Source organism: Ruditapes philippinarum, unplaced genomic scaffold, assembly GCF_026571515.1.
Source record: "Ruditapes philippinarum isolate M1 unplaced genomic scaffold, ASM2657151v2 ctg5586_1_1_1_1, whole genome shotgun sequence".
In the NCBI taxonomy this organism is placed as follows: domain Eukaryota; kingdom Metazoa; phylum Mollusca; class Bivalvia; order Venerida; family Veneridae; genus Ruditapes; species Ruditapes philippinarum.
This window is the reverse complement of record NW_026866759.1, coordinates 12026-28355: the sequence shown is the minus strand read 5'-3', so window position 1 is coordinate 28355 and position 16330 is coordinate 12026. Positions and strand designations below refer to the sequence as shown.

Here is a 16330-nt window from a genome sequence, read left to right as displayed (position 1 = left end):
AGAATTAATATTATCAAAAAGTTGATTTCTTTCTTCATAATTATACTCGTTGTACCAACATCCGAAAGGTATTTTTCACCGACAGCTTTTTTATATTCGTTGCCGATATCATTTTTGTTCCCCTTTTACAATAGAACTACCTGCTTGGTGACATGACTACCTCCTTCAGGACAGAGCTGCCTCTCAGAATAAATATCCTATATTGTCTTCAATAAACACCTTTGTTCTGATGGAAAAATACCCTGCTATCACAGTAATAGCGTATTGAGTTTATGATAGATTGAAAACATATTTTATGAATTTATTGTCATATAACATAATCAAGCGTACTTTTATCCGACTATGCTTTGCAAGTGAATAAATCATGCTGTCCAGGCGTTCTCTAGTTGATATTTTCAGATGACCGATCTGTGTTGAAATGTGAAATAATCTCCTACATTTTACATATAAAGTGACAAACACTTAAGTACAAACATCAGCAGACTGACAGACACTAGATTTTTTCTTTAATAAAAACACGAGATAGGATAATCCATAAACTTTGAGTTCGCTAGCTTAGTAGTTTAAATAAGCCTTAAACAAACAGCACCATCCTGACATTTTCCGAATTATGATTGTACATATATAAATAGTCGAACTTTACGCCAAACTAACTAATTTATAACATCAAAATAATAGATACATAGAGAAGTACAACACATCAACAGGTTATTTATTTTGTTTTAAACATAACATATCAATAGATGTTATCCTAATCTCGGCAAATGTTTTTTCCAAGCTAAACCCATGCTTAAACAATCATTTACCTTTATATTGTTGCATTCCGTGTGAATTGCTCTTTTATAATTGTTTTGTCTGTTTATAAATATTGTGCTCTATTAACCTAGGCCGCTTCACTATGTAATAAATTATGATATTTATGTAGGCACAGATAAATGCAAGATCATAGACGTCTTCTTTAATGCTTTACAATCAGACACATGCAGAAAAATTATGATTACAAACAAATGCTTATTAAGCACTTATACATAAATAGGACTATGCAAGACTTGTTTACCAGGTACAAATTTTAAGTCTACATAGTTTATGCTTTTATCTGACTAAATTAAAAAACGTTATGGTATTTTAAGTAAACTAAACAAAAACAATAACATACTAATTTTCATGTTTTAAATTAACTAAATTTATCTAGGTAAGCCCTTAACAATCATCTTTGAACATCTGTAAAATCTGAGAACACGACAAAAATATCTCGATTTTCAATATACGATCATGCTTGTATTTACAAAAAGGATCTCTATAATCGAAGTCGGGGCTGGCGCTTGAATAGTAGCGGAGGACGTCAATCTAGACCACTTTTTTCCTTCTTTGTCTATTTAAAGTAAATTTGTGATATGAGAGTAAGAGATGGTTATGTGTCTTTTCCATATGGCTATTGAAGAGTTATTGTATCATTACTGTTATCAAAATGTCAATGTTTTGATAATAAAATATGAATAATTTATTAGTTTGTTGTCTTTTATTACTACTATAACGTCATTGTTTTACATATCATATACTACAGTGGTACGAGATTAATAAAAAGCTATAGGATTGATCCAGTAAAGTAATTGTAAATTAAAATATGATTTATGATAAAAAAAATGACCTCTCCTGACAACCATATCCTCTTGAATATTGACTGCTCCCAAAATCAAAATCCAAGATGGCTTCTTTATAAAGACAAAGAAGGAAAAAAGTGTTCTAGATTAACGTCCTCCACAACTTTGAATAATTACATTTTAGAAATGGAAATTGTTAAAATGTAAAATTACCTTAACTCCCTTTTAACATAATTCGCTTAGGAAAATATGAATCTTTTGTAAGAATAAAATAACTTCAATATTTAAGCTAAAGTTTTCTTAAATAAATCGTCTGCCTAATAGAAGAAACACAAATTACTTTTGAATATAATATGTTCAAAAAGTAAATTTGTGAAGTTGAAATCGTGACTTCAAGAGGTTGGAATTTTAAATTCATGAAGTTGGAATCATAAGTTCATGAAGTTGAAATGTCCCCACCGGTCTTTTGTATCCATAGCTTCAAAGTGCACGACCGTTCACAATTAATAAGTCAACTTCATTAAAATTATTCGATTTTCGAAATTGTTAAAGTTTGTTTCTCACCCCGGATAAGCTTGAAAACCCCATTTTTCACAGAGCCTATTAAGTAGAAACTACTTGCTTAACTACATGATATTCAACGAAGATACACAATACCAATACCAATGACAAAAATACGCACTATGAATAACGTAAATCAAATATTCTTTGAAGAAATGTTCTTTATAATAGTTAATTGAATTTTAAGGTATAGTTCATATGCTAAGTGACAATCTAAGAATCTATTTTCCTGTATGTTCCGGTAGCATCTTTTGCAGGAACCTTAACAAGGCTATTTTGTGCTTCAGCATCAAACTCCGCGTCACAAGCCAAAAGAGTCTTCATCCATCGCTGTAAAGAAATTGATCAGTAATTTCGTTATATCAAGAGCTAAATATCAACACATGATTTAATATAAAAGAGATTAAAAGACAATCGTACATAAAATAAAAGAAAGATTCATAATTACAAAACTTAATATCAAAAACAATTTTAACTATGAGGCTATTAATTCATCAAAGTTGTCAAATAATGAATGAAACACCAAATCAACACCAAAAGTAGCATTTTAAACACTATACGAAATATGTATCATCATACGTAGTATTTTTATTGGTACAATACTATTATTAAATTTACAGTCACTGTGGTAAATACCTCATTGGAGTACTTTTGGCCTTTCCCTCCGTATTCCTCTGGTAAAAGTTCTACATCAAAATATTCAGCTAATTCTTCCAGGTTGTGTCCATGTACCTTTATCTAAAATTAAAAAAATGTATCTCTAATAAATATAAAATAATATTATAATGATATCCTTATCAGTTTTTTTTTACTACTTGAAAAAAAAACAACAATAGAATATATTTTTTCTCAAACACGTTTTATTTATTTATTTATAAAATTATTTATATGTGTTTTAAGATACAATACTGTTAAATGTTAAAAAATCTGCTGATTTATTCAAGGGTAGTTTTTAAGAATGTCATCTAAATTCAAAAGATAAACTACATCACTAACCTTATCAATCGTTTCTTTGCTCATAAACTGTTTGAGAATAGCAAATAAATAATCAAAAACTGCAGGCTCGTTAACGAAGTGCATAGCTTTCAATCTCATTGGAAAACTCTCCTGAAAATAGTCAAAAAAATATTGACTGTACATATTCTAATATACAGATAATATCTGATGTGTGTCAAAAGAAAAAAAACAACAACAACTTTTCATCGTCTGATTAAAAGTTTGCGTTCTTAGTTATTCCAATACAGTTCTGGTGATAGGTTATCAAGAAATATCTCTTTAAATGATTAAAAATACTTATTTTGATGTCAGTGTCGTGATTGAACCTATTTGGTTATCAAAATAATGCTAATAATAAGAAAGTCATCAATAGTAATACTTTGTGCTCGAGTGTTGCATTGTAAACTTGTAAGGGCGGTATGGCCAGTAATTTGTAAATGTACTGTAAACCCAAAACAAACAAAGTAGTTGCATTGTAAAGATTATGTCACATATCCTAGCTTTTAACTCATATAATGTTTTCTGACTTTTAATGTAAGAGAAATAGTGTAAAAAATAAGATTCTTTGTTAATGTTGGTTTATGACATGTGAAATATTTTATACATACTTGTAATAAAGCCGTGATACGTTTTGCAAAGAATGGAGACAGATGAGTCATCTGACCAAATCCTACACCATTCATGTCAAAAAGCGTGACAACACCTTTTATCTGCGTCTCTTCTTCCTATAGGTATAAATAATTCTCATAATAAATATTATGAAGGATAAAATCAAAATGTTAGTATATGGAAATCAAACAGACACAAACAAGCACACAAACAATAACATTTTATGTGAACATTTAATATATTTTAAAAATTACCTTTTTCGAAATAAAGCAGATCGCCTGCATTTCTGTTTATGCAACATACTAAATGCTTTTCATAACTTTTAAAAAAATATTATCTGGCTTCTTCTAATGATGTATTAAAACTTTTCTTTCCTGGTTCTTTATGTAAATGTATTAAACATTTCTTTATAACATGTGATTCTTTCTATAGATAGATGATAGATATTTATTCAGGTTAAAACACACATATACATAATAGAAACACTCAAGCATTTTATATAAAACTGATGACACAATTGTAAAAAAAATATTTCGGAAGTTTGTCAAACATAAATATCACAGGAGGCTCATGAAATAATAAAATATAATAATAAAGAACAAAATCTAAAACTCTTTCTTTCCTTTTACTAGATATCAATTTACCAGTTAAATATAATGTGGCGACGTAAGTGGAAGCATGTATAGAGTAGTGTGCAGTAACCTCGGATTGCCCATGAAAAGCCGCAGGCTTATTTCCAATGGGGTCCTTGGATATATAGTTACTAGAATATACAATATAAAAACAAGAAACTTGAAAAAACAAAAACTTTGGAAACTGGAAGATGTCATATAAATAAAATATTAAACTTTAATGTTTCCTTTAACTTTGCTAAAAGGAAAACAATAAAAATGAAGATCAATATCTAGTTATACTAGTGAATTTAATTATGATTTCCTAACTGTTATAGTAAATGGGCCTTCAGTGAGCTTTTGTAATCTCCTATCTTATGTATTGTTTTAATGCATGTAGGCAAGGAATTCCAATCATTAATTGCTTTTTAAAAAAAAAGTTACATTTTCTTTCCCATAACTTTTTGGGACCCTACTATTGTACTGATTCGCCCGAGTTGCATAAGAATGAATGTCTCGAACAGGTACAAAATTTTCTTTCATATATGAAGGGCACTGGTTATTAACAATTTTAAAAACATGATTAAGACGTAATTGCTCATTCTGTTTTCTAAATTTAATAAAGAAATATCAGCAAGAATAACATTATTGACACTATCTCTTATGGAGGGCGTTCGTTGCCAAAATTCCAGACATGTAAAGTGTTCCTTTTTAAAATGACTTTTGAAAATGCGAACTTGTATGCCTACCATTTTTATTGTATACCTCTTAATTCAATCTTTTAATTGAAGGTTACCGCCTTCATATAACAAGTTTACATATATATCGTAACAACTGACCTAACGTCTAAAACGACAACAAATTTACAAGTTCGTATCTTCCATTGCATGCAATATATATGCATGTTTGCAAACTTATAGATCTGAAATATACAAATGAAACGTAAAACTCGAATACGGAAAATAGAGCGTAAGAAAACGTGTTACCAGTTGTAGAACTACAGGAGTACGTTAACACAGTAACATGTTTCAAATGACAAAAGTAGATTCACAAAGTTAAACGATTTTAAGTCAAGCATAACGCCCCGACCCTCTCGGAGTATTTACGATCTTCTATTGCGGACAGGTATAAAACGGCGCCTCTCTCATATTTTTAAATAAACTGAAGGACAACATACGGCATTTTTTTTCATAACATATATATGTAACATTTGTTACAAAAGTTTTGTCACTAGCAACATCACTTGAAAATTGCTGATTTTACCATTTATGATGAAGATAACTTATGCATTACCTTATTACTAAACATCGTGTTTTTATCAGTTACAAATTATTTATAATTTTAGTGATTAGCCTGTCCGTGCTCTGCCTAGTGCCCTGTCCTGTGTTTTGTTTTGGGTCCGCCTGGGCTTCTTGCCACTTGTTCTTGTTGCTGGGTCATGTGGGGTTAGGTTCATTGAGCGCCGCCTTTCCTTGTTGATCTTGTTTATCATATATTCCTGAGAAACATCGGCGATTTGGAAATTTTTAGGGGAAACAATGACCAACTTCAAGGGAGTAATTTTATTGATAATGTAAAAAACTATCCAATATTCTTATTGGTATCATTGAAAAATGTATTGGCACAAATTTCATTTTCAACAAAAACTATGCAAGTATATTTTAAAGCGGCCACCGAGATTTCCTTTCCGAAATCAAGAAAATATTTATCCGTAGCACATATGTACAATCTTTAATAAGGTATTTTCAGTATGAATAAAAACTTTTTGCACTTGTTCATTATCCCTCATGTACAGACTCAATCAAACCGAGTCTGCAATTCTTATGTATTTTTGTAGTGATTAATGCTTCCGATGGATCACTTTGTTTCCAGAATTTTATACTTCACAACAGCAGGTGTCAAGTGCCGTGTGGCAGCTGTAAAAAGTTGCCCCGTACTTCACTTCAGTGTTGTTATATTGTTCTGGTCTTTCGGGACCATTGATGCCAGCGCTATTAAGTGTTGAGAATTGAGTACCGTTCAAGCCGGTGCTAAGGGGCGTGAGGCATGTTGCACTTGTTCATTATCCCTCATGTGCAGACTCAATCAAACCAAAGCTGCAATTCTTATGTAATTTTGTTGTGATTAATGCTTCCGAGGGATCACTTTGTTTCCAGATTTTTAATATACTTGTTCAAAACTTATGGTCTTAACTTCATTCAATATTCATTTTCCTTTTTGAATAAAGTATCTAAAGGAAGCGACGTTATTTTTTTCCGAATATATGAGTGTGGATTTAAGAGAAAAAAAAATAAACAACGATAAGTTAGAAACAATTTTTTTTATACTTCTACGTAATTAATTTTCATTTTTAAGTTATCACTAGGAAGTTCATTAAGGATTCTTAAGCACTATTAAGTGTTGAGAATTGAGTACCGCTCAATCCGGTGCTAGGGGCCGTGAGGGATGTTGCACTTATTCATTATCTCTCATGTACAGACTCAATCAAACCGAGTCTGCAATGCTTATGTAATTTTGTTGTGATTAATGCTTCCGAGGGATCACTTTGTTTCCAGAATTTTTTACTTGAGTCTAAAATTATCAACGCCGCCTTTCCTTGATGATCTTGTTTATCATATTCTAAAGTTATCAAAATTGACCAAGAAATAAAAAAGTAAGTAGGGGGCGCCATGTTTCTCTTACTGAATTTCAGAGTGAGTTTTGTTTTTTTTTACTTGGGGATCATATGCCGTTTTTCATGGTATGGCACTTAAGTGTCAAATTGAAGGTTCCATGAAAATCGCCATATTAACACATCTGCGGATGTTTTAAAATTCAAATTGTACCAGTTCATGTTGAATTTTGCTTAAGCCGGTGCTAGGGGGCGTGGACGATAACTTGCTCTTTCCATTACCGTCCGTGAGCAGGCTCAATCAACCGGGCCTGCAACATTCTCAATTTTGTCGTTTTGAGCGTTCTTTAGGGATTCTTATTTTCTCTATTTTACAGAAAGTAACATGATAAACTTTTTAACGAAAAGTTAATTCATTTTGATTTAATTCATTTTTTATTTTGAGGCATTATATAATTATATATCATAAATCGTATTAAGCACACTTTTATTTCAATCCAAAATTATCAAAATATATTACGAAATAAAAAAAAAGTTTGGAGGGAACGCCGTGTTTTTCTTGCCAATTCGAGAGTGTTATTTTCAGAGTAAAAAAAAACAAAATATTCAATACATCTATTTAATTCATTATTATTTCCGAGGCACTCATAGAAAGCTTATGGAGTAATCTTTCATTTGATACCAATAATATTGGACTTTTTATAGAAATAAAAAAAAGTTAGAATGGAGACGCCGAGTTTTCCTTCACTTTATTGAGAAATAGGAGAGAGGCGACGGGTATTATACCTGTCCGTACATTTCCGTGATAGAAGATCGTAAATACTCAGAGAGGGGCGGGGCGTCATGCATGACTTAAAATCGTTTAACTTTGTGAATCTACTTTTGTCATTTTAAACATTTAACTGTGTAAATGTACTGTTGTAGTTCTACGACTGGAAACACGTTTTATTAAATTATATTTTCTGCATTCAAATTTTACATTTCATTTGTGTTTTTCAGGTACAGATAAATATCTACAAGTGTGTAAACATGCTTATGTATTATATGCAATGGTAGATACGAACTTGTAAATGTGTGTTAGGTCAGTTGTTAAGATTTACATGTAAACATGTTATTTAAATGCGGGTGCCTTCAATTAAAAGATTGGATTAAGAGGCATATCATTTGCTGTGCACGAATGCAATCAAAAATGCTAGACATACATGTTCGCATTTTCAAAAGTAGTTTTCAAAAGGAACACATTACATGTCTGGAATTTTGGCAACGATCGCCCTCCATAATCTCTAGGTCCCATACCGTGTATAAACCTTACAATTTTATTTTGACAAATTTGAAGCTTACTTTAAAAACACTTGTTCAGACTCGGGTACCGAGAAGAACATGCATAATCAAGGTGACATTGTATTAATACTGAGCATAGATATTTTCTAGTCCTAAAATCGTAAACATTTGCTTGCCTATACAAAAACTTACAACGTGAATTCACCTTTGTAAGAATACTATTAATAATAGATTCACCTGACAAAGAATCATCAATATTTAAACCTAGATATTTGACAGAACTTGTGGATTCAATAGTATGTCCATTGCAAACAATTTTAAACTCTCCAAAAATAAGGCATTCAGTCTTTCCTAGATCAAGTGATTTTTTTTTACTAACCAGATAGAAAAATCCGTAAATGTTACTAAAATAGCGGTGTTGGAAAATCTTATCTCACATTAGTCAAAATATATTGACGTGCCAAAGCTTGATTCTGAGATATTTTCGTTCTGGGCAGAATCTCGCTTTAACGTCAAAACCAAAAGGAGACCTTTCTGTGGTGAAACGTGAATTTCGATGTCAATGTGAAAATGCAGACAATTTAAACTAAGAATTTATTCAACAATACAATTTTAAGGAATTAACAGCACAAAAAGTGCCAGACTATCAACCTAGAAGAAAGTAAACCACGTTAGTTTCATTTCACCGTCTCATTTGTGTACCAACGCCGCCATATTGTGATGTTGCTACAGTAATGTAACGTGTACGCTAAATATCGATATTGTTCGGTACCGTGCGTGTTGTTTTCTATTTTTTTTTTGCGTGGCTAAAAAATATGAAAAACTATTAAACAATGTTAATTATTATTTTTTAATGTTGTTATTATTAATCTTATTTATTGCTACATTAAAATAAATCGCCAGGAAATAATCTTTAATTTTTTTTCTAATTGATTGAAAAAAAAATCTGGAAATAAAGTGATCCCTCGCAAGCATTAATCACAACAAAATTACAAGAGAATTGCAGACTCGGTTTGATTGAGTCTGTACATGAGGGATAATGGAAATGTGCAACATCCCTCACGCCCCCTAGCACCGGCTTGAGCGTTACTCAATTCTCAACACTTAATAGTGCTGGCATCAATGATCCCGAAGGACCAGAAAATATAACAACACTGAAGTGAAGTGAAATCATTAAAATGATGCGGGGAAACTTTTAATTTAGTCCTCTTTTTAATAAACATGTTTATTAAAGGATAAACAAATACTGTATTTCATTAAAATGTCTATTGTCACCACTTTGTAGTATCATCTGTTAGTATAATCACGGATTTATGTAATAAAAATCCGTGGTATAATTATGTTAGTCACAACTTGCTGCGTATTAAAAAAAGCAACTCCTTGCCTAGTAAAGTTTTGTTTTCAAAACGTTCATTACGCTATGAAAGTATTTTGAATTCAAATGGTAAATTATTGCGTTATTTTTTCATTCCTCAACAGTTTTCAGAAAAGTAAAACTCGTTACTCCGAGCGCCTATTTTTCGTTTGTCTGTATCCGAAAGAACATGTGTACATGTACCATTTATCCGTGTAATCATAGCATGCCGTATTGGCTTGGCTATTGGGTGTTGTTTAAGCGATGTTCCAGAAAAGTTTTTGTCCCTGTAAAGAAAATATATTCAATCGAATATTTATTTTTAAAATGTGTCAACTATTCCACAACGCCGACCAATATACGACCAATGTACGCTGGCCAATATACACTTCGGAAATGTTGACACTATTTATAATTGATGCGCAGTCCTGTTTCTTCCTTACTTAATTTCTTTGTGTCAATTTAAAATTTATAAGATTAAGTTTTACATAAATAAATTTGATTTATAGATAAGTATTTAAATTGGAGCCGTGATTCCTTTCCGGAATCAGTTAAACAATGTTCCATGCTGACACGGTTCAAATTGAAAAGAAAAGTTATTTTTAGATAGTAATATGCATTTATTTTTCAATTTATAATTATGAATATACTTGATAATTTGTTTTAAAGACGATAATCTTATGCTTAAATTTCTTTCTATAATACATTTATGAAAATTGTTTAAACGGTGGTAAGAATTTAAATGTGTTACGGTCCCGAGTTTCCTCAGTACAGTTTCCCGGCTTACAAATACGGTCTGAATTTACGCAAGATATGCCAACTTTTAACTTTTGAGGTGTGACATTTAATTATTAGGAACTATTTTCTGGTTTTCTATCTAAATTTACTAGAAGGTTAAAATCTCAATTTTCGTTCTATATCAAAAACTAAAAAAAAATATTGAAAAAAAAAAAGAACTGAAGAGTCGCCGTGATTTCTAACCGATTTCCAAAGCAACACCTTTTATATTTAGGGCAGTAACAATCTGTATCATATTATTGTTTAAAATGAGTAAACTTGTTGCATAACCCTTAAATCTTATAAGATTGGACAAGAATCAAAGAAATCACAGACACTTGGGGTCAAAACGCCTTTAAGCTGGGGAGCCACGTTTGAATTTGTCGAAAGATTTTGTAAATGGAGTAAAATGGCGATAATCTCGGTGTTTATTTTGCCTGTTATATTGACGTTGAAGTTTAAAATTGACCATCATCGTGAATAATTATATCTTCTGTGTCGATGGGACAAAGGATTATGTGAAAATATTGGAAACAGAATAAAATACATGGTGTTTTTGACGGTAGGTGTGCAGATTTTTTCCGGCAGACATTTTTATCTTATGTATTATTATAGACGTTGAAATATAAAAAAAATCAAAACGGCTTATATTAAGTTTTTTTTATAAATATGATCAGTACATGTGCTGGGATTGACAAATATACATTTTTTTTTGGATTTTAAAGGCATTTTGAGCTCCACACACCAAGTGCCTGTGAAAGAAATTAGCGGCGCAGCGTTTTGTTAAATAACCGCGTTGATTGTTCAAATCGCACTTCGCCATGCATGTATTTTATAAAAGAAAATAATTTCTAAGACGGCAGAAAAGTGAAATGTATTAAATAAATCTTTACTGTATACCAACATTATGAAAGTCTTTTGCAAACCAAAAAGCAACAACAAAAATATGAAGCAGGCACCTGTTTCATGAAATTAATTTCCGAGTATTTTTTCTCTGCTACCACGGTCATTTTAAAACAATTTTCATACTTACATGTGTGTGTTTTTCTTTCTAAAAACATCTTCAGAAAGCTTTTTGGAGTAAACTATCCAGAATTATGGACTTGCGTGGATAGAAATTAAAAAAAAAAGAAAAAAAAGAAGAAGTTTACATTCCAATGTGTTTTTTTTTCCGCATAAACAAACCGCGTTTGACATTTATTCGTTTTATTATTGATAAAAATTATTTTGAACATTGAAAGTATCGTTAAGTAGTTTTCCTCTAGTTAATCAACCTGCATTTAATAGTTAATCAACCTGATTATAAATAACAGACTGTCAAATTCCTTAGAATGGTATCTTTTCGTAGTCACCAAGGCACTAGGGAAACGTACATTGCTCTTTAAACATAATCATAAACCTCATGTTTCTGCTCTTAACATATCCCTATTTTCATCATAATCGTGGAAAAAAAATCTGTAGATACCAATACGTTCCATGTCCTATATTTACTTGGAAAGCTGAACAAAATATTTTTAAAAAAAACAAGAAACGGTTTAGTGAGAAGTCCGTTTGAGTAGCTATGATGATTCTCATATTTCTAAGAACGCTCTGACAATAACGAATAAGTTGTGCATCTGCTCCAATAAAATAATATTTTCATCCTATCATAATTATTAATTTTTGCATAAAAAAATGTCTTAAATATAACTTTAAACTTGATATTTTACTAAGAGTGTTTCGTCGTTTCTCAGTAACGCAGTACCGCATACACACCAGTGTAGTTATCAACAGTGTATTTGTCACGTGACATTAGCGGCGATGTCTTTATTTTGATGGTGCATGTGTTTACTTTTCTATCAAAATCTTTATGTTAGGAATATTTTCACAAATAAAACATGAAATTGATGTAGAAATGAATAATCTTTAAAGGTATCGTAAAAAATTTATTCAAATATGAATTCTAATACGATTTTACACGGTCCAAAGCTTGCGCTCAAAATCCCGGCGCAAATTTCACCACAGAAAAGGTACTTTTTAGGTTGTACGTAGAGGCGAGATATTGCCCAGACACGAAAATAGCACAATATCTCGTCGCGCAGTACAATTAGTTGGACTAATCTCATATGGGCTTATCTCACACTCAACGTGCCGCACTTCTAAAAACGTCTTCCTACACATACGCGATTCACTTCTATTTTAACAAAAATGAAACGTCAAAAGTTCAAAATGTATTAAAAATATGTGAGCTAATCTATTTAATTGTCCACGGAATCAAAATAGATTGATATTAACTTTCACACTGCAATGAGTCCTACTCTACCTAGGTCCGCCCTTTTCAATATCGATCTGTTACTAAAAATAGCACACTTTAAAATATCGCAAAATTCTTCGTAAAATCGGATATTATGACACTTTTCCTGAAGAACATCCATGTTTTCTGTTATGATAACGATGCTTCTTGATGACGAATCTCATTTTGATATATTTTAATTGAATATTCGGCCAAAATAACCGAATAAGTAGAAAAATCTTTGCAAACGGTAAACGCTTTTTGGCAACCATTTAAGTATGGACTGAATTCCTTATAAACACTTATATTATGACACTTTCCGACTTTAATATTGATGTGTTTTATCATGATAACCTTGCTTTTTTATGAGGGATCTCATATGAATTTATTTTCATTGAATTTTTTCACACATAAACTTGGTCAGTAGATTTTTTTGCGGACGTGCGTCAGGCGCCTAAGCCCCGTCCCGGTTTTCAAAACTAGGGCATAGCAAGTAGAGCTAGTTTCACTGATATTTATTGTGTCCAGGTGAGTGAGCAAAATAATCAATCATTAGGTTAGATAGAGGATAGGAAATCCCAACCCTCGGGCAATCGGTTCCATCGGGAGCTCGCCAAGGCTCGTTCCCAATAGAACCGATCACCCTCGGGTTGGGACTTCCCTATCCTCTATCTAACCCAATGATATATTCTATTAGATGAACAAGACTCTATACAGTAGATGTATTAAAATGTTTCTTATCTGGTTATTTCTATAGGTATATAATAGTTTTTTTTATCTGATTCTTTCAATGGTTACATTATAACGTTTCTTATCTTAGTAATTCTTTTAGTGTATTATTCTAACCTCAACAAACTTGAAGAGTGTCATGAAGTTAGTTTTGAAAATGTCTGTAATAGAAAATTTACTGGTATCCCATTTCCCTGAAATAGATAATATCGATCAAAGCAATTAAAATAAACCGCTTATCATGAGATATACATATTTATCATATAATCATTTATATAGAAAAAACACTTACTCGGTAGCTACAAACAAGAATGGTGTTTCTACTGGAATACTCGTTTATATACACTATAAAGCGCAAATATGAGGCATTTGGGGTCTTCAACGCGTGTTTCTAAGGAACCTGACATAACTTCATACTTATACATATATGTTAATAAGGTTAATGTCAATGATAGTTTCATGTACATGTTCAAATAAGTTAAATAACAAATGACATCTTTTAACAAACAACAATATTCGTATAGAATGCACATTTCTTATTCATTGAATATACAATTGAATCTGAAAATGTCCTTGTCTGAGTGGAGTGAAGTTATATTCACTTATAACAGTCATATACCGTAGGACACTCATTACGACAAGATATTCGATACATAACTTTTCATCCATAAGATCTACTGCTTAACTTTCTAGGCGATGACAGAAAGAACGCGTCGAAATACGAGGGGAAGTCAGAAAATATCCGGACTTTTGACTCGTTTTGGCTCGAAAACCATTCAACATTTTAAAAAAAATCTTTCTACTCTTTTTCAAAATATTCTCCACCTACGTCTACGCACTTTTGCCATCTTCGCGGGAGCTTTTGTATTCCCGCTGTGGACCATGACGTAGACCTATGTTTTAGGTACTGTGTAACAGTAGATATCAAAGCCGCCCTGGTCTTATATTTTTTTCCAGCAAGCAATTTTTTCAGGTCTGGAAACAAATAAAAGTCACAGGGGGCGAGGTCTGGGCTATATAGAGGGTGAGACAACAATTGCCATTGTAAGAGTTGATAACCTCCACTGTAGCTGCGGCGGTATAGGAGGGGGCGTTATCGTGAAGAAGGAGGACATTTTTTCTGTGCTAACCTGGAACGCATTTGCTTCAGCTTTTCTCTGAGATTTTTCAGAATTACTTCAGAATAGTACTTGGCGGTGACAGTTTGTCCTTTTGGCATGAAATGAGTAAGTATCATTCCTCGTGAATCCTAAAAGGCAACAAGCATGACTTTGCCAGCCGAAGAAGACAGCTTAAACTTTTGAAGAGGTGGGGAACCAGCTCGTTTCCACTGCTTTGACTGAGCTTTTGTCTCAGGTTCGGAATAATGAAATCACATCTCCTCTCCAGTGATAATGCAGTTCAAAAACTTATCTCCTTTACGATTAAAACGACTGAAATGTTCTTTTGCATTGGTTACTCTGGTTGACTTTTGATCTGCAGACAGCTGTCTAGACACCCACCTGGCACTTACCTTGCTCATGCCTAGGTGTTCGTGTAAAATCTTGTGTGCCGATGCCTTACCGATGCTATACTTGTTGGCTACCTCCTCCAAAGTTACTCGACGATTTTTGTTGAGAAAAGCTTTAACATTTGCTACCATTGTTGGGGTCACCGCCTCAGATGGCCGCCCAGTCCAAGCTTGTCACAAACACTTGTTCTGCCTTCACGAAAAAAAAACCCAGTTGTAGAAGGTTGAACGTGATGCACATTTATCAGAAAATCTTTTTTAAGCCTCTAAAAATGTGGCAGGGCTTTTCACCTTCTGCAACCAGAAACTTTATTGCAGAGCGTTGTTCCTTTAACAAAGAGTCCATGATAGACGAAACACCTATCATATATCAGAGGGCAAAATACTGTGTATACACAATCATTGAAAATGAACTGACCACGTTATTGGCGATTGCATGTAGTTTTCACCAATATATAATGTGTGCATATAGCTGCACGTGGAAAGAGAGGAGCATGAAAAGTCCGGATATTTTCTGACCGTCCCTCGTACAATCAAAGACAACAAAAACTAAATGTAATGAAAAGTATTCATTTTAGTAAATTTATCTGACCTGGTCTTAAAACTAATACTCTTCTGCCAAGTTTATCACGATGAAAATATTCTCCTGTTACACCTGCTTCAAGCACATGCTTAATGGAACTCGGCCGCATGTTGCTGAACAATTGTTTGTTCCTCTCGTCTGCTTTCATCTCGAAATATTTATGAATAAGAGTAAATGCATCCTCGTGGTCAAAGCAGGAGGCTCTTAAAAAGCGTAAGAGATACGCATCATCTGTTTGGATTTTCAACTCTGAAAGAATGACACGGTCCCAAATTATCATTTCATAACATTTTGTTTGCATCTTATTTCTACTTCATGGAACTTCAACCAAATAAACGTGATATTTGAATTAAAAAAAAAATAGTTTTAATGACTGAATTAAAGGAATTGCCAGGATTTTTATGAAAGAACAATGTTAAGATTAAGGTATTTTGTCCAAAGATGCAATAATTATCATAAAAGTATTTGTATCATAGTTTGGCGACCTTTCAATAAAAATTGTATCAGAGTTAAATGGTATACCCATAAATGCACAGTGATTTCACTTGAGTGCATGTATTAGTTACCTGCACTCCTGTTACCGCACTGTTTGTCGGGAAAACAGTGGAATATGTTTGTATATTGTTTATATTTCTTCTTGGATTAACTTATTATGACGACAGGGAAAAGGATAATTTATTACATAGCGTATTACTTTCATTCAACAAAATAATTGCAAGGGAGATAAGTCCAGACATAATGTTATACATTCATCGCAGAGTAATGCTGCTTTTCGAGTTACTTGCTCTTTCGGAGGTATCAAAGTGTCATCAAAAGAAAACATTTCACCATAGGT

General features: G+C 32.4%; 1 protein-coding gene across 1 annotated transcript; it reads right to left on the bottom strand.

The window, feature by feature from the left end:
* Positions 1 to 1159: 1159 nt before the first annotated feature.
* LOC132733579 (alpha-tocopherol transfer protein-like) lies at positions 1160 to 15741 on the bottom strand. The gene is made up of 6 exons (XM_060720241.1): positions 15505 to 15741; positions 13520 to 13596; positions 3767 to 3883; positions 3159 to 3269; positions 2799 to 2900; positions 1160 to 2492 (listed from the first exon to the last, which is right to left on the bottom strand). Exons 1-6 carry the CDS (start codon positions 15641 to 15643, stop codon positions 2376 to 2378), a joined length of 663 nt encoding a protein of 220 aa, XP_060576224.1. The 5' UTR covers positions 15644 to 15741; the 3' UTR covers positions 1160 to 2375.
* Between the last annotated feature and the right edge of the window lie 589 nt (positions 15742 to 16330).

Bases quoted from the DNA above. Each gene is read 5' to 3' on its own strand.
- LOC132733579 (XM_060720241.1), bottom strand. From the start codon at position 15,643: ATGAAAGCAGACGAGAGGAACAAACAATTGTTCAGCAACATGCGGCCG. The intron at 13,597-15,504 runs GTCAGATAAATT...TATCTATTTCAG, and splicing joins AGTATTAGTTTTAAGACCAG to GGAAATGGGATACCAGTAAA. The intron at 2,901-3,158 runs GTTAGTGATGTA...TTTTAATTTTAG, and splicing joins GCAAAGAAACGATTGATAAG to ATAAAGGTACATGGACACAA.